At 37.1% G+C, this 26,863-nt stretch overlaps 1 protein-coding gene and 1 pseudogene across 1 annotated transcript; both read left to right on the top strand.

Moving 5' to 3' along the window:
* LOC119523109 overlaps window positions 1-17,910 on the top strand; it is a 153,821-nt pseudogene extending 135,911 nt beyond the window's left edge.
* On the top strand, window positions 5,888-6,406 carry LOC119523107 (adenylate kinase isoenzyme 6-like). Its single transcript, XM_037821881.1, has one exon. It carries the CDS (start codon window positions 5,888-5,890, stop codon window positions 6,404-6,406), a length of 519 nt encoding a protein of 172 aa, XP_037677809.1.
* Window positions 17,911-26,863: the final 8,953 nt, after the last annotated feature.

Here is a 26,863-nt window from a genome sequence, read left to right as displayed (position 1 = left end):
CACACACATATACATACAAATGAGTGCATGTGAAACTGGTGGAATATGAATAATGCCATTGGATTTTCACAATGTCTGTGTCCTGACTGTAATACTGTACTATAGTTATGCAAGATGTTATCACTGATGAAAACTGGGTAAAGGATACATGAGATTTCTCTGTATTGTTTTTATTGAGATTGTTCACATGCCATACAATTATCCAAAGATCCAAGTGTACAATCAGTTACCCATGGTACCATCATACAGTTGTGCATCCATCACCACAATTAATTTTTTTCAATTTTTAGAACATTTTCATTACTCCAGAAAAGAAATAAAGACAAAAAAAGGAAACTCAAATCCATCCGCCTCCATTATTGATTCATAGTATTAGTGTAGTACTTGTGTTACTGTTGATGGAAGAGCATTAAAATACTACTAACTGCAGTATATAGTTTGCAATAGGTATATTTGTTCCCATAAGCCCCTCTATTATTAACCTCTAGTTATAGTGTCCTACATTTGTTCTAGTTCATGAGAGAGATTTCTAACATTTGTACAGTTAATCATGGACATTGTCCACCACAAGATTCATTGTTGTATACATCCCCATCTTTTAACCTCCAATGTTACTTCTGGTGATATACATGACTCTGAGCTTACCCTTTCCACCACATTCATACACCAATCATCACCGCTAGTTATTCTCATAATAGCATGCTACCATCACTTCTGTCCATTTCCAAATGCCAAAGTTCACCCTAGTTAAACATTCAGCTCATAATAAGCAACTGCTCTCCATTCTTTAGTCTTGTTCTATATCCTGGCAACTTATATTTCATGTCTATGAGTTTACATATTATAATTAGTTCATATCAGTGAGATCTTGCAATATTTGTCCTTAAGTGTCCATCTTATTTCACTCAATATAGTGCCCTCAAGGTTTTTTCATCTACCCATTTTTTAAGACAGTTTTGTTCACACATCATACATTTGGTCCTAAGTAAACAATCAATGGTTCCATGTATAGTCATGTATTTATGTATTCACCACCGTCACCACTATCTATATAAGGACATCTCCATTTCTTCCACAAAGAAGGACAAAGAGCCAAAAAAGGTAGAGACACAAAAGAGAAAGAAAAAAAGAGAAAAAATAACAGCTGGGATGCACCAAAAGGAAAGATAGCATTAAACTAAAGTAGGATAAAGAGTCAGACAACATCACCAATGCCAAGAGTCCCATACCCTTCCCCCCATGCCCCCATGTGCATTTAGTTTGGTTATATTGCCTTTGTTATACTAAAGGAAGCATAATACAAAGTTTCTATTAATTATAGTGTGCTAGTTTGAATGCATTATGTCCCCCAAAATGCCATTATCTTTGATGTAATCTTGTATGGACAGACATATTAGTGTTGATTGGATTGTGATTCCTTTATTGAGTGTTTCCATGGAAATGTGCCCCACCCAACTGTAGGTGATATCTCTGATTGGATAATTTCCATGGAGGCATGGCCCGATCCATTCAGCATGGGCCTTGTTTAATTTACTAGAGCACCATATAAGTTCAGACAGGAGTGAGCTTGCTACAGCCAGGAGGGACACTCTGAAAAACTCCCAGAAGCTGAGAGAGGAGCTGCAGGTGAGAGACGGTTTGAAGATGATGGTTGAAAGCAGACTCTTGCTCCAGAGAACCTAAGAGAGGACAAATGCCCCAAGAGCAACTGAGTAACATTTTGAAGAGAAGCTGAAGCATAGAGAGGAACATCCTGGGAGAAAGCCATTTTGAAACCAGAACTCTGAAGCAGATGCCAGCCACATGCCTTCTCAGCTAACAAGTTTTCTGGACACCATTGGCCATCCTCCAGTGAAGGTATCTGATTGCTGATGCATTCATTACCTTGGACACTTTATGGCCTTAAGGCTGTAACTGTGTAACCAAATAAACCCCCTTTTATAAAACCCAGTACATTTCTGGTGTTTTGCATTCTGGCAGCATTAGCAAACTAGAACATATAGTCTCTAGTTTGCATTGATTGTATTTTTCCCCCAATCCCACCTTAATTTTAACACCTTGCAACGTTGACATTCATTTGTTCTACCTCATATAGAAGCATATTTGTACCTTTTATCACAATCATTGAGCACCCTAGAATTTACTGAGTTATACAGTCCCAGTCTCTACCTTTCCTCTTTCCTTCTGGTGTCCCACATGCTCCTAACCTTCCTCCTTCATCCATAATCACAGTCATCTTTGTTCAGTGTACCCACATTGCTGTGCTACTATTTCCCAAAATTGTTTTCCAAACCTCTCACTCCTGTCTTTTCCTTTTGGTCTGTAGTTCTCCCTTTAGTGTTTCCTGTAGAGCAGGTATCTTGTTCACAAACTGTCATTATCAGTTTGTCAGAAAATATTTTAAGCTCTCCCTCATATTTGAAGGACAGTTTTGCTGCGTATAGAATTCTTGCTTAGGTAGTTTTTCAGTATCTTAAATATATCATCCCATTTTCTTCTTGCCTCCATGGTTTCTATTGAGAAATCTGCACATAATCTTATCAAGCTTCCTTTGTATGTGATGGATCGTTTTTCTCTTGCTGCTTTCAGGATTCTCTTTTCATCTGTGACATTTGATAATCTGATTATTAAGTGTCTTAGTGTAGGCCTATTCAGATCTATTCTGTTTGGGGTATGCTGTGCTTCTTGGACCTGTAATTTTATGTCTTTTATAAGAGATGGGAAATTTTCATTGATTATTTCCTCTATTATTGCTTCTGCCCCTTTTCCCTTCTCTTCTCCTTCTGGGACACCAATGACATGTACATTCCTGCATTTCATGTAGTCATTCATTTCCCAGAGACATTGCTCATATTTTTCCATTTTTTTCTCTATCTGTTCTTTTGTGTGTAGGCTTTCAAGTGTCTTTTTCACCATTCCTGAGTATTTTCTTCTGCATCTTGTTGTCTGCTGTTGTATGTCTCCATTGCATCTTTCATCTGTTGTGTTGTGCCTTTCATTTCCATAGATTCTGCCAGTTGTTTTTTCAAACTTTTGATTTCTACCTTATATATGCCAGGTGTTTTCATTATATGCTTCATCTCTTTTGCCACATCTTCCCTGAACATTTTGAATTGATTTAGCATTAGTTGTTTAAATTCCTGTGTCTCAGTTGAAGTGTAAGTTTGTTCCTTTTAGTGGGCCATAACTCTGTTTTTCTTAGTATAAGTTGTAGTTTTCTTTTGTCTAGGCATCTGGTTTCCTTGGTTATCCCAATCAGGTTTTCCCAGAACAGAATGGGCTCAGGTCTAGAAGGAGGAAATAGTATCTGGTTTCCCTGAGGGTGTGTCTTAGGGGATTGATGCACCTGTGAGGCCTCAAGCTGCTGTGCTTTTCCTAACCTGCCCAGCATGTGGTGCCTGTCAGCCTGTCACTCCCAACTGGTATAAGGAGGTGTGGCCTGTGGTTGCTTTCCCCCAGGCTCTGGGGTCTGGTTCTGAATGGAGGGTGGGCAGAAGAGCTCAGCACTAATTCTTTCCTTTTAGGGAAGATACACTCCCTAGGATGAGGTAATTTACATTTGAATAGTCTTTCTGCCTGTGCTATCTCTACCCTTGTCTGGGTCAGTGCACTGGGAACTGAAAATGGCTGAGGCTTTCTCCACTGAGCTGAAAAAGGGACAGAAGTCCCCCTTCATGGCCAGTTTGCAGCCACCCTCAGTTTCATCCGTAGGCCAGAGACAGCACCTGGTCCTCTGGGCTGCGCCTCCCTCCCAGAGAGGTCCTCTAGCTCTCTAACATCACTCATCACCAAAAGCCTCTGTTTGCTAGTTGGGGATTTGTAGCTTGTATCAAGCAGTCCATGTTCATTAATTAAAACCCCAATTGGAGATCAGCTGAGCTGTATTTGCTTGCTCAGAGAGTGCTGCTCTCTAGCACCATGAGGCATTGCAGTTTGGGCCATGGGGGGAGGGGGCTCCCAGCTTGGATCCACAGTTTTTACTTACAGATTTTATGCTGTGATCTCAGGCATTCCTCCCAATTCAGGCTGGTGCATGATGAGTGGACAGTCATGTTTGTACCCCCACAATTATTCCAGATTATTTGCTATTTGTTCCTGGTTGTTTATTAGTTGTTCCAGGAGGACTAACTTGCTTCCACTCCTCTCTATATGCTTCCATCTTCTGGAACTGCCCTCTCTGTATTGTTTTTACAAACTATATGTGAATCTACAGTTATCTCAAAATAAAAAGTTTTTATTCAATCAATTAAACTTGGTGAATGGATGTGCATTCTGCCTTTGTAAACTGGATATGACCAATGGTGATAGAAACTACAAGATGAAGAAAAAGAAGGAAGTTTGGTGGAGTAGGTGATGAGTTTGGTTTAAACATTTTTCATGAAGTGTCTGTATTGGTACTTTTCAATTACCTTCCCATATTTATACCCCTCACCTTCCTAAATTTGCAACCTAAAGGTATCAGCATGTATTTCCGCAACTTAGAATTATATTGTTGGATTTGAGCTTATGAAAATTTATATTCTTTTAATACAATAAAAAGGTTTATCAACAAAAACAAAGTAATAATGAATTCCTAACAGACTATACTTTTTCAGGCTGTAAATATAGTTGGAGTTGGAATGTTTGGAGGAACCAGCATGGTAACCACAGCAGCAACTGTACCAGCAATGGTACCAATGTTATGTTAAGTTGAAAACAAAGTTTCTTCCAAATTGGCATCATCTTGTATTGCTGTTCAGTTGGAGGAATCAGACTGCCATGGATTTCCAGTCACTGGATATAATATTGAATATGGAGACAAAAGAATTGTGGCTGTTGGTAGAGTAACAGAGTGCCTTCTGGAAAATTTGCAGCCTGATACCACATACAAGTAAGTTACTTCTATCTTACTTATGGTATACGGAAAGTCTTTTGAGAATTTTTTGGGAATTTTTAGCAGCTCTATGTTTGTATATTTTCTATATTCTACATGAGAATTCCTTCAAATTTATTCTACATGAGATTTCCTTCAAAAAAGGGGGTTCTGTTTTAGATAAATTTTTCATCACTAAAAGCCAGTTTCTCTTTCTCATCAAGAATTGTTGGGAGTGATTATGAAAATTCAAGGTTTTTGGTTTTAAAAATTTCCTCTAATAATTAGTGCAGAATGATGTTCAATATCCTACATAGGGTTAATAGGGGTTTATCTAAGAAGTAGAAAATTATTTTCTCTTCTAAATATATATTAATATATTTTAATTTTGCTTTCTCACCACCAAGGTCAGAATTCAAGCTATCAATCACTATGGACTAAGCCCTTTTAGCCAATCAATAAGAACCAAATCAAACCACTACTACCTGAGCCTCCACATCTTGCATCTTGACATTTGGTCTTTGGACACCAGAGCCTCAAACTGAAATGGGGTAATTCTTCAAAGAGTTACTTTCCAATCTTATGAGCCACAACTTGTTAATGGGAGATCAATCTGGTAGGTAAACTATTTTCACTATTTAATATATATTATAATAAAATGGTTTAAAATATAATATCCTAATCCTATAATCCAAGGTGGCTACTATAAACTAATAGATGTGAAAGCAGCCCAGTATCATGTTAGATATACTTTCTGAAATTCCTCATCATAATTTAGCTCTCTAATTTTGCCTTTACCAAAACACTCCTTTCTTTATATGACACACATTAAGTACCACAAAATATAAGTTACCAAAGAATTATGAAAGCCAGCACCCTGCCACTGTGGTATTTTCAAATCTGAATTTTTTCTTTTGTGTTTTACCTATTTTGTTTTAAGTTTCTTTAGGCCTTATTCAGATTTTAAAACCCATTTTAAATCAGCTATATAAAGAATTAATTGGCTGGGCACTCAGAGTCATTGCAGTGAGGACCATGTGGCAGCCAAACACCCTGCTCACTGGTACACCAGGTGTTGGAAAAACTACACTAGACAAAGAGCTTGCATCAAGATCAAGACTGAAATACATTAATGTGGGTGATTTAGCTAAAGAAGGGCAACTATATGATGGCTATGATGAAGAGTATGATTGTCCCATTTTAGATGAAGATAGAGTAGTTGATGCATTAGAAAACCAGATGAAAGAAGGTGGAGTTATTGTTGATTACCATGGTTGTGATTTCTTCCCTGAATGCTGGTGTCATATAGTTTTTGTGCTGAGAACAGATAATAGTATATTGTACAAAAGATTTGAAACAAGTGGTTATAGTGAGAAGAAACTACAAGATAATATTCAGTGTGAAATTTTTCAAGTTCTTTATGAAGAAGCCATGGCATCTTACAGAAAAGATATAGTACATCAGTTGCCAAGTAATAATCCAGAAGAGCAAGAGAATAATATAAATCGGATATTGAAATGGATTGAACAATGGATCAAAGATAATAGCTCTTGACTTAGAAGACAGGCCACATTTCAATCACTCTTGTTGATATTTCTCTGCCCACATCATAGAAATTGTCCAAGTATCAGTAAAACCTCTGTATTAAAATTGTGTTGCAAGAATAGCAGGTAGATAATATAAAGGTTTATTCCTGGGCTTTTTTTCTCCATGAGAAAGCTAAATAATCTCATATATAATGACTACAGCACTATTAAGGATTGCAAGTAAAAACTGTCATTTAATGCTTAAATTGCTAAAGAGTAAATAAATCTGACCAAATAGGTGGATACCTGTTAATTTGATTACAGAGAAAAATGAAGATGATCTCTTAAAATAAAACTTAAGGCTAAAGACAAAACAACAGAATATTCCTTTTTCTTTTTTCCTTTGAAATAGTATTTGGAGCTGGTAGTACTGGTACTTTGTGCAAAATTCAAAAAGTACAAAAAAATTGTATTCTATAAAGTAGGTTCCCCTTTTGTAGACCATTTCTATTCCCCAGCTGCCCCAGGTCCCCTCTAGGAAATAATGTTATTGGTTTTCTATATGTCTTTTCAGAGATGTGTATGTGTATAGTTTTTTAAAGAAGCATTTTGTAGCATATCACACAGGTTCTATACCTTTGTTTTTTCATTTAATGTATTTTGGAAATTATGCCATCACAGAACATACAGAGCTCCCTATTCATTTTGTTGTTATTAATTGATATATAATTTGCATACCATAAAATTCACTACTTCAAAGTGTATAGTCCACTAGTTTTTAGTATATTCACAAGGTCATACAACTATCAGAACATTTTAATCATTCCCTAAAGGAACCCCATGCCCATTAGCAGTCCTCATTTTCCCATTTCAGTTAGAATAATGTTTTCAAGGTTCATCCACATTGTAGCATGTGGCAGTATTTTGTTCCTGTTTATACCTGAATAATCCACTGTATGGATAATAAATTTTGTTTATTCATTCATCAGTTGCACAATTGAGGCTTCCACCTTGGCTGTTATGAATAATGCTATGAACATTCATGGGCAAGTTATGTTGATAGATGTGTCCAATTCTCTTGGATATATAACTTGGAGCAGAATTTCTGGATCATATGGCAGCTCTATGTTTAACTTTTTGAGGAAATACAAAACTCTTTTCCAAAGTGGTTTCACCATTTTATACCACCATCAGCAGCATGAGTGTTCTAATTTCCCAATGTTTTTGCCAGTGCTTTTTGTTGTCCATCACTTTATTAGAGCCATTCTAGGAAGTGAGCAGCCACATCTCATTTTGGTTTTTCATTTGCATTTCCCTAATGACTAATGATGTTGAGTATCTTTTCATGTTCTTATTGGTCATTTGTATATCTTCTTTAGATACCTAATCTCTTTAATATTTGCAAAGAATTTCAATAAGGATGACTGATTTAATCATGCACTTGTTGATGGACTGCTAGGTCATTTCCAGCTTTTCACTATTACAATCACTAATGCAAGAATAAGAGTAACACTTATATATTACTATATACTAGGCACCCTTCTAAACACCTTTTAAGCATGAACACTTTCAATGCATGGGGAAGTTTAAATTTGGGATATTTCCAGCCATTATTTCTTTGCCTCTTTGTCTCTTTCTTCTCTTTCTGGGACTCCCATAATGTGTACATTGGTATGCTTAGTGGTGTCTCACATTTCTCTAAGGCTTTATTCACTTTTCTTCATTCTTTTTTCTTTCTGCTCCTTAACCTGAATAATTTCAATTATCTTATTTTGGAGTTCACTGATTCATTCTTCTGCCAGCTACAATCTGCTGTTAACACCTCTAGGGAAGTTTTTATTTCAGTTATTTTGGCCTTCAACTCTAGTATTTCTGTTTGATTCCTTCAAATTTATATGGAAGGTTAAGGGGCCCTGAGTAGTCACAACCATCTTGAAAAAGAAGAACACAGTTGGAAGACTCATACTTCCCAATTTAAAAACTTATCACAAAGCCACAGTAATCAAAACCTCATGCTACAGTCACAAGGACAGACTTGTAGACCAATGGAATCAAATTGAGAGTTCAGAAACAAACCCTCACATCTATGGCCAACTTGTTTTCAATGAGGACATCAGGTCCACTCAATTTGGAAAGAATAGTCTCTTCAACAAATTGTGCTGGGAAAACAGATATCTATATGCAAAAGTATGAGGGTGCGTACCTACCTCACATGACATATAAAAATAAAATCAAAACAAAGACCTAAATATAATAACTAAAACTATAAAACTCCTAGAAGTAAATGTCTTAATCTCTCCCTCATTTCTTAAAGAGAATCTCACCAGATATAAAACTATTAGCTGGATGTTGTTTTCCTTCAGCACTTTAAGTATTTCAACCCACTGTATTCTTGTCTCCATGGTTTCTGATAAGAAATTGGCACTCAATCTTATTGGGATTTCTGTGTGTGTAACAGATTGCTTTTCTCTTGCAGCTTTCAGAACCCTCCCCTTGTCTTTTGCATTTGATAGTGTAATCAGTGTATTACCTGGTGTGCCAGTTTGGATGTATTATGTCCCCCCAAGCACCATTATCTTTGATGCAATCTTGTGGGGGCAGATGTATTGGTTTTCATTAGGTTGGAACCTTGTGATTGAGTGTTGCCATGAAGATGTGACCCACCCAACTGTGAGTGACACCTTTGATTAGGGTGTGACCACTTGATTGTTTCCATGGAGATGTGGCTCCTCCTATTTGGCATGGATCATTATTGGATCACTGGAGCACTTTAAAAAAAAGCCACACAGGCCCACATGCTGCTGCAGCCTAGAGAGGAACATCCTGGGAGAAAGCCATTTTGAAACCAGAACTTCAGAGCAGATGTCAGCCACATGCCTTCCCAGCTAACAGAGGTTTTCCAGATGCCATTGGCCATCCTCCAGTGAAGGTACCCTTAAGACTGTAACTGTGTAACCAAATAACCCCCCTTTTATAAAAGTCAATTCATTTCTGGTGTTTTGCATTCCAGCAGCATTAGCAAACCAAACACCTGGTATAGTTTTCTTCATGTTTATCCTGTTTGGTGTCCTCTGAGCCTCTTGGATGTGCACATTCATGTCTTTTGCTAAGTTTGGGGAGTTCTCTGTCATTATTTCTTTGACTATTCCTTCTGCTCCTTTCTCTTTTTCTTCTCCTTCTGAAGGGTTCAGGAAGGGCACCAAAAGCTTCTTTGATGGCTTTCCAAAGCTGAGCTTTTTTGTCCTGCCCAGCAAATGCCACCCTTCAGCTAACAGTCCCCCACAGCCTTCAGGAAGTACTGTGTGATTAAATCTCCACTGCTTCCACCCTTGTTTGGAGAGGATTGAAACAATGGCTGCCTTCACCTTTGTCTGGGGCATGTTAATTCAATAGCTGCCCTCAGAGCTGGGACCCAGTAATCCAAATTCAGTAATCAAAATCCATGATCAGAGATCATCCATGCACACCCCTCTTCTGGGGAAGAGAAGTTTTACATTCTTTCTGTTAGCAGGTAGCCAGGGACTGAATCCTTCACAGGGCACTTGGGAGCTGGACTGCACTCCCTTCATGGATTCCTGGCCCTGTTTTGGTAAGTAAAGACCAAACTGAGAAAGTCCTTTCCAGGGTGATCTGCCTCCCAGAATTTGCCCTTCAGGTAAAAGCAGCATGAGATAATGAAAGGAGTGTAAAAAACTTTAGAGGCAGACTGTCTGTGACAAAGTCCTGCCAGCTTCAGATACCCTGGAGAAGGAGATCTGTCTCCTGGGAAAGAGAGGGGCAACCAAACTCCTGTAAACAGGGTTACTCCAAAACAAATAACAAGCAAAAGCCCAGGACAAGACAGAGGCCCAGTAAGATGGAAAACCCTGCACAGTGCATTTGCCTTGGGCACATCTTCCTAATAGGAGGGCTAAAGCTTAAGAAACCTCTGTCTTATTACCAGCTGCTTACAAAACCAGGAAACAGACATCCCAAGAAGTAAGTCCCATTGTTAACATTTTTTTTGCAGCTTAAATCAATGTTTATTTTTTCTTATTTAACAAGAAGTCCAGGGTTTGAGCAGTCAAAGCCACTGGGGAGACCAGGATAATTGTGACTTTTCTACAGTGTCCACCTTAGACTGTCGCTTTCATCCTCAGTTACAAGATGGGTCCTTTAACATGAGGTACTGGATCTCCTTTCAAGGCTGGAAGTAGGGAGGGGAAAGAAAAGAACAAACATATAGAGAAAAATGCAGATAATATGCACCCTTTCTCAAGAGCTTTTCCAGAAGCCTACACAGTGACTTCTACTTAACTATCAATGGCCAGGGCTGTGTGACATGAATACTATTAGTTGAAATAAAACCTAGAAGTTGGGAGATTTTAAAAACATAGCACATTTTACTAATCTGACAAAACCCAGATTCTCTAGATATGGGAGAAGCTGAGTGTGGATATTAGGGAAGCAACTAGAAGTATAATTCATCCTTGGCCAGATGAGAGGCTGCAAACTTACCAAAGAGTCCATTTGATGAAGATAATCATGCTCTGATTTCAATGCATTTAAATTAGATACCAGTGACAAAGAGGTACTAAAAAATACCCATGTTACACTTCTAAATATCCCCTTGGTCAAATAGGTTATTTAAAAGGGAATTAAACATATCAAGAATGAAGTTATAATTAAAATACTATACACAAACCTTTTGATTAGGCTTAAGGGTTATCTAGAGGAACATACAATTCATAAAGACTGAAAATTAACAAACTGGGGTCCATTTTCAGAATGAAAAAATGATAAGGCAATCCCACATTCACTGGAAAATCCCAAAGGATTTGTCTCCCACTATCAAGTCTCATATGCACAGGAAGTCAGGAGGTGTGGCTAAAAGCATCTCCACACTGGCAGCATCCAGAAGGATTATCTGCAGTGCAAGTTTCACATGTTCCTGAAAGAGTGATCACATTGATTACAATTAAAATGTTTTAAGTTTCTCCTAATGTGAATATTCAGATATTTCATAAAAATTACTTACTATAAACCAGGGTTTATCAAACTTAGCAATATTAGCATTTTGGGACAGATACTTATTTGTTGTTGGGGGCTCCTGTGCATTATAGAATGTTAGAAGCATTCCTGATGTCTCCCCACTTAAATGCCAATAGCACATCTCTGCCAGCTGCAAAAACCAAAAATGTCTCCAGACATTATGAAATATTCCCTGGCCAGCAAAATCACCCCTAGCTGAGAGTCACTGCTTTTAATCAAGGGTTGGCAAAGTGTTTCTTTAAAGGGCCAGAGAGGAAGTATTTTAGCCTTTGTAAGCCACATATGTTCTCTGTTACATATTCTTCTTTCAAAATGTAAAAACTATTTTTAACTTTTGGGCCATACTGACCTCTGCTGTAAACTTTCCCACATTCCTTACTGTATAGGTTTTTCTCTTCAGAGTGATTTCTTTCATGAAGAATTCAATGTGAGATAAGAAAAGGGTTCCTCTGTCATTTTCTTTAGATATTCTCCTGTTTGCTCTTATACCCAAAAATTGAGGTGGTGAAAAAGTCATTTCCACATTAAATACAAAACTATAGGATTTCTCTCCATAAGTTCTCACACTGTGAACATATACATGTTTGTTAAGAGCTGAACATGTGCTAACAGCTTCTTCCTCCAAACCACAGATATATGTTTTCTTCTCAGCACAAGTTCTCACAGGTCTCCTAGATGATGAAAAACTCAAATCTTCCCATTGCTATAAAAATTCAGATCCTCCAAGTTACATGTATTCTTTTGTGCACATAAGGTGAGAACTCATGAGGACTTTCTTACCTTCCTTACACCTATGAGTCTGAGCTTGTTTCTCTTAAAGAAGGTACATTCACTGGAGCCTTTTCCACGTCAATGACACAAAGAGCTTCTCTTCCTGGTGAGTTTTCACATGACTCCTAAGAGATGAATGGTCACTGAAGGCTTTCCCACAGACAAGACATTCATAAGGTTTCTCCCCAGTGTGTATTCTCCTGTGCACATTAAGGTTAGAGGCTATGCTGAAGGCTTTCACACATTGATAACACTCATATGGTTTCTCTCCTGTGTGAGTTCTCATGTGTCTTAAGGGTTAACTGGTTTCTGAAGCCTTTTCCACACTGTCTACATTCAACATATTTCTTTACAAGATGAATGCTTATATGCTTCCTCTGTGATAAATAATCACTGAAGACTTTCCTACACACAGTGCATTCATAGCATCTGTCTTGAGGATGTTTTTTCCTGTGTGCAGTTAGATTTGAGCTTGTGCTGAAAGTCTTCCCACATAGGTCACACCCATATGGTTTCTCTCCAGTGTGATAATTCATGTGTTTCTTAAGGATTGATTGGTTTCTGACAGCTTTTCCATACAGTCTACATTCAACAGCTTTCTTTATGACATGAATTCTCATATGTTTCCTCCATGATACGAGATCACCAATGACTTTTCCACATTCTTTACATTCACATGTTTTCTCTATCAGGTGGTTTTCTTGTGCAAATTAAAGTTAGACTTCCATCAGAAGGCTTTTCCACATTGTGTGCATTCATAGGTTTTCTCTCCAGTGTGATTCCTGACATGTTCTTTAAGATTGAGGGATGCTGGAAAGCTTTTCCACAATCATGACATTCATAGGGCCTTTCGCCAGTGTGTGTTCCCTTGGGTGCAATAAGGCGACAGCTCCTGCCATAGGCCTTCCCACACAGATCACACTCTTAAGGTCTCTCTCCAGTGTGAATTCTCACGTGTATTTTCAGGGAGGAAAGGGTTCAGAATGCAGTTCCACACTGACTGCATTCAAAGGGCTTCTCTTTGGTGTGAGTCCTGACATGACTCTTAAGGGCTAAAGGATCATTGAAGGCTTTACCACAGGCATTGCATTCATAAGGTTTCTCCCCAGTGTGTATTCTCTTGTGACATGTAAGGGAAGATGTGGTAAAGGCTTTTTGACACTGGTGACATTCATACAGGTTTCTTCCACCATAAATGCTCATGTGATGGGTGAAATGTGAGCTGTCTTTGAAAGCTACCCCATAATCATGGCAGTAATAGGGCCTCTTCCCAGTGCACCTTCCCATTTGCTGAGTAAGATGAGTGCCTATGCTGAAGACTTTAAACAAGTGAGCATATTCAGTGGGTTTCTCTCTAAGATGAGTTCTTTCCATTTCCACATGACTGGATGTTTCTTTCCCAAAAATATCATCCATAAGAACTGACCATTTGGTTTTTGATGAAGTCCCCCAATCTGGACAAATATCTTGGTAAATTTCTGTCTCCTTGTCCTCAGCTCTTCTTCTTGCTCTAAGTGGGAGATGAGGCTGGGTTTGCCATGCTGATACCCCACTGATGCTAGGTTGCTATAGTTCTCCAGCATTACATCTTTGTATAGTTTTCTCTGAGAAGAATCCAGCAAAGGCCACTCCTCAGTAATATCCACAGCAACATCCTGGAAAGTCACTGATTCCATTCCTCAGCCCGTGTACCTTGCAGCCACAACCTCCTGAGAGTAATCCATTGTTAACATTTTAAAATATTAAAAGTTACACTGTGTACCATTTACACTGAGTATATGACAAAGAAACAGGAAATAATGGCCCATCCAAAAGAAGAGGCTATAAATAAAATCAATGAAGATGAGAATGTGCGCATTCCAAACAAAGCCTTTAAAAGAATGAATTTAACAATTCTTAAGGGGATGAAGGAGAGTACAGAGAAAGAACTACAGGATATAAGGAAAAGAATGAATGAACAATATGAAAGTCTAAGTAAAGAAATAGAAATTTTAACAAGGAGCCAAGCAGACTAGTGGAGTTGTAGACTACAGTAACTGAAATGAAAAATGCCCAGGCAACCAGATGCACCCCCTTTACCCATAATGTTGACACCCCTTTACAACATGAGCAAGTTAGGGTGGTCACTGCCTAGACATCCCTGAAGACTGGGAAAGTTATTAAACTAGAGGAAGGGGTTGCAACAGACAGGATGGAATTTGACATAGTATGAATAGTGAATCTCTATATAATTTTCTTTTTAGTTGCTAGGGTATTAGAATAGCTAGAAGGAAAGAACTGAAATGGTGGAAATGTAACCCATAGCATTCTTTGAAATTTGTTCTGTAGCTACATGTTAAATTGTAATTTGAAAGTTATCACCTTTTTGTATATGTTACATTTCACAATAAGGAAATAGCTGAAACTATGGTACTGTAATTCATAACATTTTTGGAAATTTCCTATAAAACTATTTGCTAAATCATACTTTGAAAGTTATTACCTTTTTGCATATATGTTATATTTCACAATAAGGAAGTAACTGAAACTATAATCCATAACAATCTTTGAAATTTGCTCTCCAACTACTTGTTAAATTGCACTTGGAAAGTTATCACTTCTATGTATATATGTTATATTTCACAATAAAAATATGATTAATAAAAAATACTTAAAAAAGAAAAAAAAGAATTAATTGTTCCTTATGAAGGTTGATTAGTAATATTGCATCTGCCACTTCCACTCCCACCCTCAGATTTTCTATCATTTACCATAGGCCTTGTCAGACTCACAAAATGCAAAGATTGAGTGAATATACTCAATACAAATTTAAAATCCAGGCATGTAATGAAGCTGGTGAAGGACAACTTTCCAGCATCTATACTTTCACTACAACCAAAACCCCACCATCCACACTTTAAGGTAAGTATTAAAAGCCATGACACTGAAGTTGCATTAATTTGAGTTCCAACATGAAACTCAGCAGTAAGGATTATTTTTAATACTCAACAATATAATACCAGAGGAGACTAATACTTAATTGAGGATTCAAAGGGCAATGTAAGAAAAGACATTAGAGATCATAAAATCCATTCAACCACACCACGACTCTGCCACCTTTTTGAGAGGAAGAAGGTAAATCCAAAAAAAAAAATGGTAAGAAAGCTAATGTACACTATGTATCAGTGGCAGAGCCAAGATTAGAACTGTAGGCTCCTGATTCCTATTCCAGTGCTCCTTCTACTCTGTCATAATATCTATTCCTTGCTATAGATTTTATTTAATAAAGAGAATTATTACAACAAAACTTATAAATTGATAAAAGTGATTATACTGACTAAAAGCTGAAAAAAGTTAGATTATAACTTGGCAAGTTTAATTTCTGAAACTCTGAATTTACTCTCATTTGAACAATAAAATAAACTGCTGAGTTGAATTTACAGACATTAGAGTCTGGGCTTTGAGGATTTTTTACTTCCAATTTGTGAGATTTAGTTTTTCCAATACATCCACACATGAATCCAGTCACTATTAAAAAATGGTTTGTCTTCAGTGTAAAGCCAACAAGAACTTACTGGAATTAAATATGACTTAGACCACAATAATTCCTTGCCCTTTTCCTGACTAATGTCATATGTATTTAAACTCCATTTTCCTGAGATGTAGAGATTAATAACATAAAGAGCCTGCCCAACTTACCTTTCACAGTTGCTATGATCCTAAGATTAAATTTTTGATATTTGTGAAAATTCTTCCAAATATATGAAGCACCATATAAATGCAATGTAGGAGAGTATACAAATAGGGGTTATACAAAGATATAAAAGTTGTAATACTAAAAAAGTAAGACCTTATTGGAATACCAGAACATGCATTATCAATTGGTAGTTTTAATTTTTTAAGTATTTTAATACAGTCATAAAGATGCTTGATGGTGTAACAAAAGGCTTTACAATAAGAACTACATTTATTAGATTAAGCATATATGGGATGCCTTATAAAGATCATGGAATTGTATCTGAGGCTTTTATACATTCAAAATCATCTAGGAAAACTGGAATGTTCTAAACTGAAACTCTTTTCTTAGCACCTAAATTACATCAGCTGAACAGCAATATTTGTGACGTCAAGTGGGAGCCTTTGGAGCCAATAAAAGGAGATCCCATTGTTTACAATCTTCAACTCATCAGTGAAAAGGAACTGATCTAGTAAATTCTTGCAAATTCAGTTTTTAAAAATTTATAGTTTCATATTCTGCTGGGGATTGAGCTCTTGTCAAGGAGTAAGAAATTCTTTTAAGATGTTTAAAGTGAATAAATTTCATCCAAAGCTCCTATCTTGTCCCTAAGGTTTTATGCATATAATACTTATTTTGAAACAATTAGCTTATTCATTTCATTAACTTATTACTATTTAATGATTTAGGACTGCTCAGTTACACTGCCCACAATGCATTACTCAATTCTAAACCTAAGGAAATTAAAGTTTAATAATAATAAATCTTGGTTATTTCTCACATTGAACAAAATTACATCAACAGTACCAGCTCCTCAGGACATTAGAGGTATTGTTAAGAATAAAAAATTTGTGAACACATTCATGAGAAGAATGAATTAATAATTCATATTTTTCTGTCATCAAAAACCATACAATATAACTTTATTTGCTAAGAAATTTTTTTCTTTCTGGCTCCATTTCCTTTAGATTTACTAAGGACCAAACACTTCATTCTCCTTTTCCAACTTCCTCACGAATTTACGTTATCATTGCAAGGTCTGCGCTGGATGCCAATATCAGAATTTTTCTCAATTCATAAGCAACACTCAGGGCCTGGCAAAGGTGATGGCGGAAATGGAGGAGGCAGCCCTAATGAAGAGAAAGATGAAAAGCCCAGGACAGAGATGAGCGATGATACCTTTGTTCTAATCCTTGTGATAGGATTTGCACCTGTTGCCATTCTGTGTGCTGTTGCAGTTCAGCACTTCCTAATCAACTAATCTATTATATGCATTTCCACAATTTTAGGAAGTTCTAAAATGAATTACGTCACGTAGAAATTGATACAACATCACTCTTAAAAAATAAATCCCATTTGCTAGAAATCCTTACAAACTTTTACCTGGCAATAAAAGAATTGCTCTAATATTTTAAAAAATCATTGAGACTGTAGAGAAGATTTTTTTTAGAAAATATATCTATTTTAAATTTGAGAGTTTTAACAAAACATGTACATTCTTATGCAAAACTATCTAAAACCTCTAATGGAAACTAATTCCCTGCCTTATTTTTTCAAATGAATACATTGCAATCTTTAGAATTACGAGAGGATGCCAGGATTTTGGAATTTTATTTACAATAAACTGGTAAAAATCAATTTTACATGTCAATTTATATTCATATGAGATAATAAAGATGTGTCCGCCAACCTTCTGTACCTTCTATACTGTATTTTTTTTCAAAGTAACAGGGTCAGTTATTTGGCAATTACACAGATAATTAATATTGAAGAAATACTAATTTACAGCACTTTTAAAAGAGAAAAGAGAGATGGGGAACCATTTGATTCCATTCAAAATTCTTTAAAATATAAACTGGATTAAATACCACTATGATCAAATTGATCAAACATTATGCGTATGATGGCTCACATTTTTACATGGCATAGTAAGTTTATTTGCTCACACAAAAAGAGGTTCACATACATTTCCAGTTACAGATTAATTATATCTTTAGCCACACAATTAATCACCCTGAAGCTGCTTTGCTAGTCTTGCAGGAGAGACATTGCATACTCCAAAAACTATTAATGTATTGAAAATATCATCTCCCATTCAGAGTTTGCTCATTGGGTTTTAAAATTGCAAATGATCATTTCAGGATGAAAATGTCCTATTTTTATGTGAGATAATAAATTTGGCATATTCCATGATATTATTTTAATTAGGTATTGCACTAATATATGGCATGTTATAGAAAAAGTAATATGGTCAACTTACAGATAATTCTTTTGAGAATTAAACAAGTATCTTTCCTTTTTTAAAAAATTGTTTTAAAGAAGTTGAATATTTACAGAAAAATCATGTAAAATGGCAGCATTCCATATACCCCCATTGTTGATACTTTGCATTTGTGTGGTACTTTTGTGACCATTGATGAAAGAATAATAAAATTGTACTGCTAACTATCATCCATAGTTTATATTAGTTGAATTTATTCTTGTATACCACCCTATTATTAATAACATGTACTAGTGTGGTACATTTGTTATAATTCATGAAAGAACATTTTATAATTATGCTATTAACTGTAGTCCATCAGTTACAATAGGGCTCACTGTTATATAGTTCTATGTTTTATCTGTTAATGTTTATTCTAGTAACTCTGTAGGACCTAAAATTTCCCCTTTTAACCACATTCATGTATATAATTCAGTTCTCATAATTACACACCCAATAATGTGATGCCATCACCACCATCCATTTCCAAAACTTTATAATCAACCTAAAAAGAAATTCTATACAAACTAAGCATTAAGTCCCCATTCTCTACCCAGAATCCAACCCCTGGTAATCTTCATTCTAGATTCCAACTAGAGTCTAGAGTTTGCTTATTCTAATTAGTTCATATCAGTGAGATCATGCAATATTTCTCCTTTTCTGTCTGGCTTATTTCACTCAGCTTAATGTCTTCAAGGCTCATCCATGTTGCCTCATGTATACAGGCATCATTCCTCTTTTTATTAAGATTTATTCACATACCATACAATCATCCAAAGTATATAATCCATTGATCACATTGCCATCATATAGTTGTTCATTCATCACCCCGATGTATTTTTTAACATTTTTGTACCAGAAAAAGTGAAAGTATGAATAAAAAATTAAGACTAAAAATAGAGCACTCAAATTGTCCCCCCACCCTATTTTTCCTTTAGTTTTTTTTTGTGTGTGCACCTTTTTCTATTCATCCATCCATACGCTGGATAAAGGGGAGTGTGATCCACATGGCTTTCACAATCACATTGTCACCCCTTGTAAGACCCATTGTTATACAATCATTGTCAACATTCAAGGCTACTGGTTTGTAGTTTGATAGTTTCAGATATTTACTACTAGCTATTCCAGTTCATTAAAACCTAAAAACAGTTATCTATATTGCGTATGAGTGCCCACCAAAGTGATCTCTCAATTCTTTTTGGAATCTCTCAGCCACTGAAACTTTATTTCATTTCCTTTCACATCCCCCTTTTGGTCAAGATGACATACTCCATCCCATGATGCCAGGTCTAGATTCCTCCCTGGGAGACATATTCCACATTGCCAGGAAGATTTACACCCCTGGGTGTCTGATCCCATGTAGGGGGAGGGCAGTGATTTCACCTGCCAAGTTGGCTTAACTAGAGAGAGAAGACCACATCTGAACAACAAAGAGGCATTCAGGGGGAGAATTTTAGGCACAATTATAAGCAGGCCTAGCCTCTCTTTGCAGGAACAGGCTTCCCAAGGACAAGTCCCATGATAGAGGGTTGGCACATAAAACAGCCAGTCCCCAATGTTTGTAAGCACATCAGCAACCATCCGGGTGGGGAGGCCCAACACATCTGCACTTTCCCCCAGCTCCTCAGGGGGGATCTGCATATTTTTTTCATTTTTTTATTAACTATTAACTATATCAAAAATTTTTTTACAAACATACAATAAAAAACATTTCAAACAAACCAAAACAAGGGAATAAGTAAAAGGCATCTAACCTAAAATAAATACATTACTTCCAACATAATCCTACTCTACCCCAGTAAAATATTGGACTATAACCCAGAAAAGGAATAACAAAGACAGATAACTTAAGATAATTCTGTGAACTTGTTCTTACCATACCTACCAGAAAGTAACAAACCATAGTCATTCGTGGGCACTCTCAGAACATTAAATTTACCCACACTAACTTAACTGTTCTCATTAGATTATCATTGCCCCTTCACTAATTGCTATCTATGGCTAGCTCTCCTACATTCTACATCATAAACTATTTTAAATTTTTCAAGGTTCAAATTAGTGGTAGCTTATAATATTTCTCTTTTTGTGCCTGGCTTATTTCACTCATCATTATGTCTTCAAGGTTCATCCATGTTGTCATATGTTTCATGACATCGTTTCTTCTTATTGCCATGTAGTATTCCATCATGTGTATATACCACATTATATTTATCCACTCATCTGTTGAAGGACATTTGGGTTGTTTCCATCTCTTGGCAATTGTGAATATTGCTGCTATGAACATTGGAGTGCAGATGTCTGTTCGTGTCACTGCTTTCAGATCTTCCGGGTATATACAGAGAAGTGCAATTGCTGGATCAAAGGGTAACTCTATATCTAGTTTTCTAAGGACATGCCAGACTGTCTTCCAGAGTGGCTGAACCATTATAGAGTCCCACCAACAATGAATAAGAGTTCCAATTTCTCCACATCTTCTCCAGCATTTGTAGTTTCCTGTTTGTTTAATGGCAGCCATTCTAATTGGTGTGAGATGGTATCTTGTTGTGGTTTTAATTTGCATATCTCTAATAGCTAAGGAAGCTGAATATTCTTTCATGTGTTTTTTGTGGTTTGTATTTCCTCTTCAGAGAACTATTTTTTTGTATCTTTTGCCCATTTTATAATTGGGCCATCTGTATTATTGTCATTGAGTTGTAGGGTTTCTTTATATATGTAAGATAACAGTCTTTTGTCAGATACATAGTTTCCAGAAACTTTTTCCCATTGAGTTGGCTGCCTCTTCACCTTTTTGACAAATTCCTTTGAGGTACAGAAACGTCTAAGTTTGTGGATTTCCCATTTATCTATTTTTTCTTTTGTTGTTTGTGCTTTGGATGTAAAGTCTAGGAAGTGACCACATAATACAAGGTCTTGAAGATGTTTCCCTACATTATCTTCTAGGAGTTTTATGGTACTGTCTCTTATGTTGAGGTCTGTAACCCAGTTTGAGTTAATTTTTGTGTAGGGTGTCAAGTACAGGTCCTCATTCATTCTTTTGGATAGGGATATCCAACTCTCCCAGCCCCATTGGTTGAAAAGACTGTTATGTCCCAGCTCAGTGTCTTTGGGGGCTTTATCAAAGATCAGTCAGCTGGAAATCTGGAGGTCTATCTCCAAATTATCAAGTCAATTCCACTGATCAATATGTCTATCTTTGTGCCAATGCCATGCTGTTTTCACTACTGTGGCTTTATAATAAGCTTCAAAGCCAGGGAGTGTAAGACCACCATCTTTGTTTTTCTTTTTTAGAGTGTTTTTAACAATTCAAGGCATCTTCCCTTCCCAAATAAATTTTATAAATAGCTTTTCCATGTCTTCAAAGTAGGTTGGCAGAATTTTGATTGGGATTGCATTGAATCTGTAGATGAGTTTGGGTAGAATTGACATCTTAATGACCTTTACACTTCCTATCCATGAACATGGACTATTTTTCCATTTTTAAGGTCCCTTCTATTTCTTTTAGTAGAGTTATGTAGATTTCTTTGTATAGGTCTTTAACATCTTTGGTTAAGTTTATTTCTAGGTACTTTTTTTTTAGTTGCTACTGAAAATGGTATCTTTTCCTTGAGTGTCTCTTCACTTTGGTCATTTCTAGTGCACAGAAACATTATTGACTTATGTGCATTAATCTTGTATCCTGCTACTTTGCTAAATTTGTTTGTTAGCTCTAGTAGCTGTGATGTCAATTTCTCAGAGTTTTCCAGATATAAGATCATATCATCTGCAAATAATGACAGTTTTACTTCTTCCAATCTAATTTGGATGGCTTTTATGTCTTTGTCTTTCTGGATTGCCCTGGCTAGCACTTCTAGCACAATGTTGAATAACAGTGCTGGCAGTGGGCATCAATGTCAAATTCCTGATCTTAGAGAGAAAGCTTTCAGTCTCCCACCATTGAGTACTATGCTGTCTATGGGTTTTTCATATGTGCCCTTTATCATATTGATGAAGTTTCCTTCAATTCCTACCTTCTGAAATGTTTTTATCAAAAACGGATGTTGGATTTTGTCAAATGCTTTTTCAGTATCTATTGAGATGATCATTTGATTTTTCTCTTTTGATTTGTTAATGTGTTCTAATACATTGATTTTCTTATGTTGAACCATCCTTGCATGCCTGGAATGAACCCTACTTGGTCACGGTGTATGACTTTTTTAATGTGTCTTTGGATTCAATTTGCAAGTATTTTGTTGAGAATTTTTGCATCTATATTCATTAGGGAGATTGGCCCATAGTTTTACTTTCTTGTAGCATCTTTGCCTGGTTTTGGTACTAGAGTGATGTTAGCTTCATAAAGTATGTTAGGTAGTGTTCCATTTACCTCAATGTTTTGAAAGATTTTAAGTAAGATTGGTGTCAGTTCTTTTTGGAAAGTTTGGTAGAATTCTCCTGTGAAGTCATTGGGCCCTGGACATTTATTTGTGGGAAGCTTTTTGATGACTGATTGGATCTCTTTGCTTGTGATTGGTTGGTTGAGGTCTTCTATTTCTTCTCTGGTCAGTCTAGGTTGTTAATATGTTTCCAGGAAATTGTCCATTTCCTCTATATTATCTAGTTTTTTGTCATAAATTTGTTCATAGTATCCTCTTATAATTTTTTTAAAACTCTTCAGGATCTGCAGTAATGTCGCTTCTCTCATTCACTATTTTGATTATTCGGGTCTTCTCTCCTATTGATTTTGTCAGTCTACCTACGGGCCAGTCAATCTTGTTGATCTTCTCAAAGAGCCAATTTTGGTGTTGTTTATTCTCTCATTTTTTTCTTCTCTATGTAATTTATTTCTGCTTTAATCCTTGTTATTTCTTTTCTTCTACTAGATTAAGGATTCATTTGCTGTTCATTTTCTAGCTTCTTCAGTTACTCCATTAGTTCTTTAATTTTAGCTCTTTCTTCCTTTTTATGCATGCATTTAGCACTGTAAATTTCTCCCTCAGGACCACTTTGCTGCATCCCATAGATTTTGATATGTTGTGTTCTCATTTTTAATTGTCTCTATATATTTAGAAATTTCTCTTGCTGGTTCTTCTTTAACCCATTGATTGTTTAGGAGTTTGTTGTTTAACCTCCAAGTATTTGTGAATTTTCTAAGTCTCTGATGGTTATTGACTTCTAATTGTATTCCATTGTGATTGGACAATGTGCATTGAATAATTTCAATTTCTTGAAATGTATTCAGGCTTGTTTTATGTCCCAGAATATGATTTACTCTGGAGAAAGTTCCATGAGCACTAGAGAAGAATGTGTATCCTGCTGATTTGGGACACTGTGCTGGTTTGAATGTACTATGTCCCTCAGAAAAAGCCATATTCTTTGATGCAAACTTGTGGATCACACATATTAGTGGAAATTAAGTTGGAATGTTTGGATTAGGTTGTTTGCATGGAAATGCACCCCACCCAACTGTAGGTGATAACTCTGATGAGATAATTTCCATGGAGGTATGGCCCCACACATTCAGGGTGGGTCTTGATCAGTAGAGCCATATAAATGAGCTGACAAACACAAGGAACTCAGTGAAGATGAGAGTGACACTTTGAAGAGGAGCTACAACCAAGAGGGACACTTTGAAGAAAGCACAGGAGCTGCAGATGAGAAACAATTTGGAGATGGGCTTTGAAAGCAGACTTTTGCTCCAGAGAAGCTAAGAGAGGAAAAATGCCCCAAGAGCAACTAAGATTGACATTTTTGAGGAGCTGAAGCCTAGAGAGGACTGTCCTGAGAGAAAGCCATTTTGAAAGCAGAACTCTGGAGCACATGCCAGCCATGTGTCTTCCCAGCTAACAGAGGCTTTCCGGACACCATTGGCCATCCTCCAGTGTAGGTACCCAATTGTTGATGCATTACCTTGGAAATTTTATGGCCTTAAGACTGTAATTGTGTAACCAAGTAAACCCCCTTTTGTAAAAGCCAATCCATTTCTGGTGTTTTGCATTCTGGCAGCATTAGCAAACTACAACAGATTTTGGTACCAGGAGAGGGGTGCTTGTGCTGCTGTGTTTGCAAATACCAAATATGTTGGAGTGGCTTTTTAAATGGATAAGGGGAAGATTCTGGAATAATTGTGAGGAGCTTGATAGAAAAGGCCTAAACTGCTTTGAAGAGACTGTGGAAATACAGACTCTAAAGATATTTCTGACGAGGACTTTAACAGAAATGATGAATGTGTTGTTGCGAACTGGAAGAAAGGCAATCCTTGATTTAAAGTGGCAGAGAATTTGGCAAAATTGAGTCCTGGTGTCAGATGGAAGGAAGAATTTGAAAGCAACAACCTGGAAAACTTAGTTGAGGATCTCTCCAGACTATGTGTGGAGGATGTACCCTGGCTTCTCCTTGCAGCTTATAGTAACAGGTGAGCAGAGAGAGATAAGCTTAGAACTGAACTCTAGGGTTCAAAGAAACCAGAAGCTGATGGCTTGGAAAATTACAGGCTTCCAGAGGGTGGAATCCTAGAAGCTACAGCCAAATGTGAGGATGTAACCAAACATGGAACGCAGCCACCATTTCAGTACAGGCCAAGATTGGAAAAGAAGTTAAGCAGAAAGGATTTGTGGAAAGTCATATTGTCTGATGGCTTTGACCCCTGTGTGCTTCATGCAAAGCCAACAGAATTTTTGCAAGACCTTTATAGACAGAGCCATTGCTGGGCTGGACTGGAGGAGACAGACAAGGAACAAATTGAAGGAAAAATTTCTTCAAAGACAGAGTCATGGAGGTTGAGGTCTGGAGTCAAGAGGCCTTGGGCTGGGAGAGCAGAGTGGCCCACATGCATGAAAAGGGTGAGTTGGCCCTGGAGGTCGAGGTTGAGCATTCTGCCTCGATGCTCTGGAAGAGTTTTGATACCCCAGATCCCAAACAGGGTGGAGCACATTCCCAGGGAATTGGGGAGAGCCTGGCTGCCACCCGAGTGTTCTGAAGGGGTTGAGCATGTGCCCAGGAGATGGAAGGGAATCTGGGTGCTGCCCCAATGTTTGAGGAGGGTGGGGCTGAGATGGTGTCCCCAATGTGTGGATATGTTGGAGAACTCACCCCAGCATTTTGAGAGGAAAGGGCTGCCGAGAAGGCCTTTGGGAAGGGGTAGACTCCCACTCTCTCAATTCCCAAGGATGCAACATTGTTCTGTTAATGACTCTCAGACTTTGAAATCTAATGGAATTTGTCCTGCAGGTTTTAGTAACTATTTTAGTCCTGTTAACCCTGTTTTCCTTATTATTTCTCCTTATGGCAATGGGAATGTTTATCCTATGAATGTCCCTCCTTTGTATATTGGAAGCACATAACTTGTTCTAAGTTTACAGGTCCACAGTCAGAGGGGAATTTTGCTTTTGGACAGACCACACCTGTAACTGATTTAATGGGATCTTGTACTTAACTGTTGTTACTGAAATGATTTAAGTTTTTGTGATATTGTGATGGGATGAATGTATTTTGTATTTGGAAAGAATATGTTTTTCTGGGGTCCAGGGGGTGGAATGTGCTGGTTTGAATGTATTATGTCCCCCAGAAAAAGCCATATTCTTTGATGCAAACTTGTGGGTCACACATATTAGTGGAGATTAAGTTGGAATGTTTGGATTAGGTTGTTTGCATGGAAATGCACCCCACCCAATTGTAGGTGATAACTCTGATGAGATAATTTCCATAGAGGTGTGGCCCCACCCATTCAGGTTGGGCCTTGATCAGTAGAGCCATATAAATGAGCTGACAAACACAAGGAACTCAGTGCAGATGAGAGTGACATTTTGAAGAGGAGCTACAGCCAAGAGGGACACTTTGAAGAAAGCACAGGAGCTGCAGATGAGAGGCATTTTGGAGATGGGCTTTGAAAGCAGACTTTTGTTCCAGAGAAGCTAAGAGAGGATAAATGCCCCAAGAGCAACTAAGAGTGACATTTTTGAGGAGCTGAAGCCTAGAGAGGAACGTCCTGAGAGAAAGCCATTTTGAAAGCAGAACTCTGGAGCACATGCCAGCCACATGCCTTCCCAGCTAATAGAGGTTTTCCAGATGCCATTGGCCATCCTTCAGTGAAGGTATCCAATTGTTGATGCATTACTTTGGACATTTTATGGCCTTAAGACTGTAATTGTGTAACCAAATAAACCCCCTTTTATAAAAGCCAATCCATTTCTGGTGTTTTGCATTCTGGCAGCATTAATAAACTAGAACAGATGGCATGTTCTATATATGTCTGTTAATTCAAATTCATTTATCAGATTGTTTAGGTTTTCAATTTCCTTCTTGTTCTTCTGTCTGGTTGATCTATCTATAGGACATAGTGATGGATTGAAGTCTCCCATAATTATTATGGAAACATTAATTGCTTCCTTTTGCTTTGCCAATGTTTGTCTCATGTATTTGGGGGCCCCTGATTGGGTGCACAAACTTTTATGATTGTTATTTCTTCTTGTTGAATTGTCCCTTTTATTAGTATGTAGTGGCCTTCTTTGTCTCTCATAACATCCTTGCATTTAAAGTCTATTTTGTCTGAGATTAATATTGCTACTCCTGCTTTCTTTTGGCTATAGCTTGCATGACATATTTTTCCATCCTTTCACTTTCAATTTCTTTGTGTCCCTGTGTCTAAGATGAGTCTCTTGCATGCAACATATTGATGGTTCATATTTTTTGATCCATTCTGCCAATCTATATCTTTTAATTGGGGAGTTTAATCC

The sequence above is a fragment of the Choloepus didactylus genome, chromosome X (assembly GCF_015220235.1).
Source record: "Choloepus didactylus isolate mChoDid1 chromosome X, mChoDid1.pri, whole genome shotgun sequence".
Taxonomy (NCBI): domain Eukaryota; kingdom Metazoa; phylum Chordata; class Mammalia; order Pilosa; family Megalonychidae; genus Choloepus; species Choloepus didactylus.
Note: the sequence above shows the minus strand (reverse complement) of the source record. Positions and strands in the feature narration are given on the sequence as shown.

Bases quoted from the DNA above. Each gene is read 5' to 3' on its own strand.
- LOC119523107 (XM_037821881.1), top strand. From the start codon at position 5,888: ATGTGGCAGCCAAACACCCTGCTCACTGGTACACCAGGTGTTGGAAAA.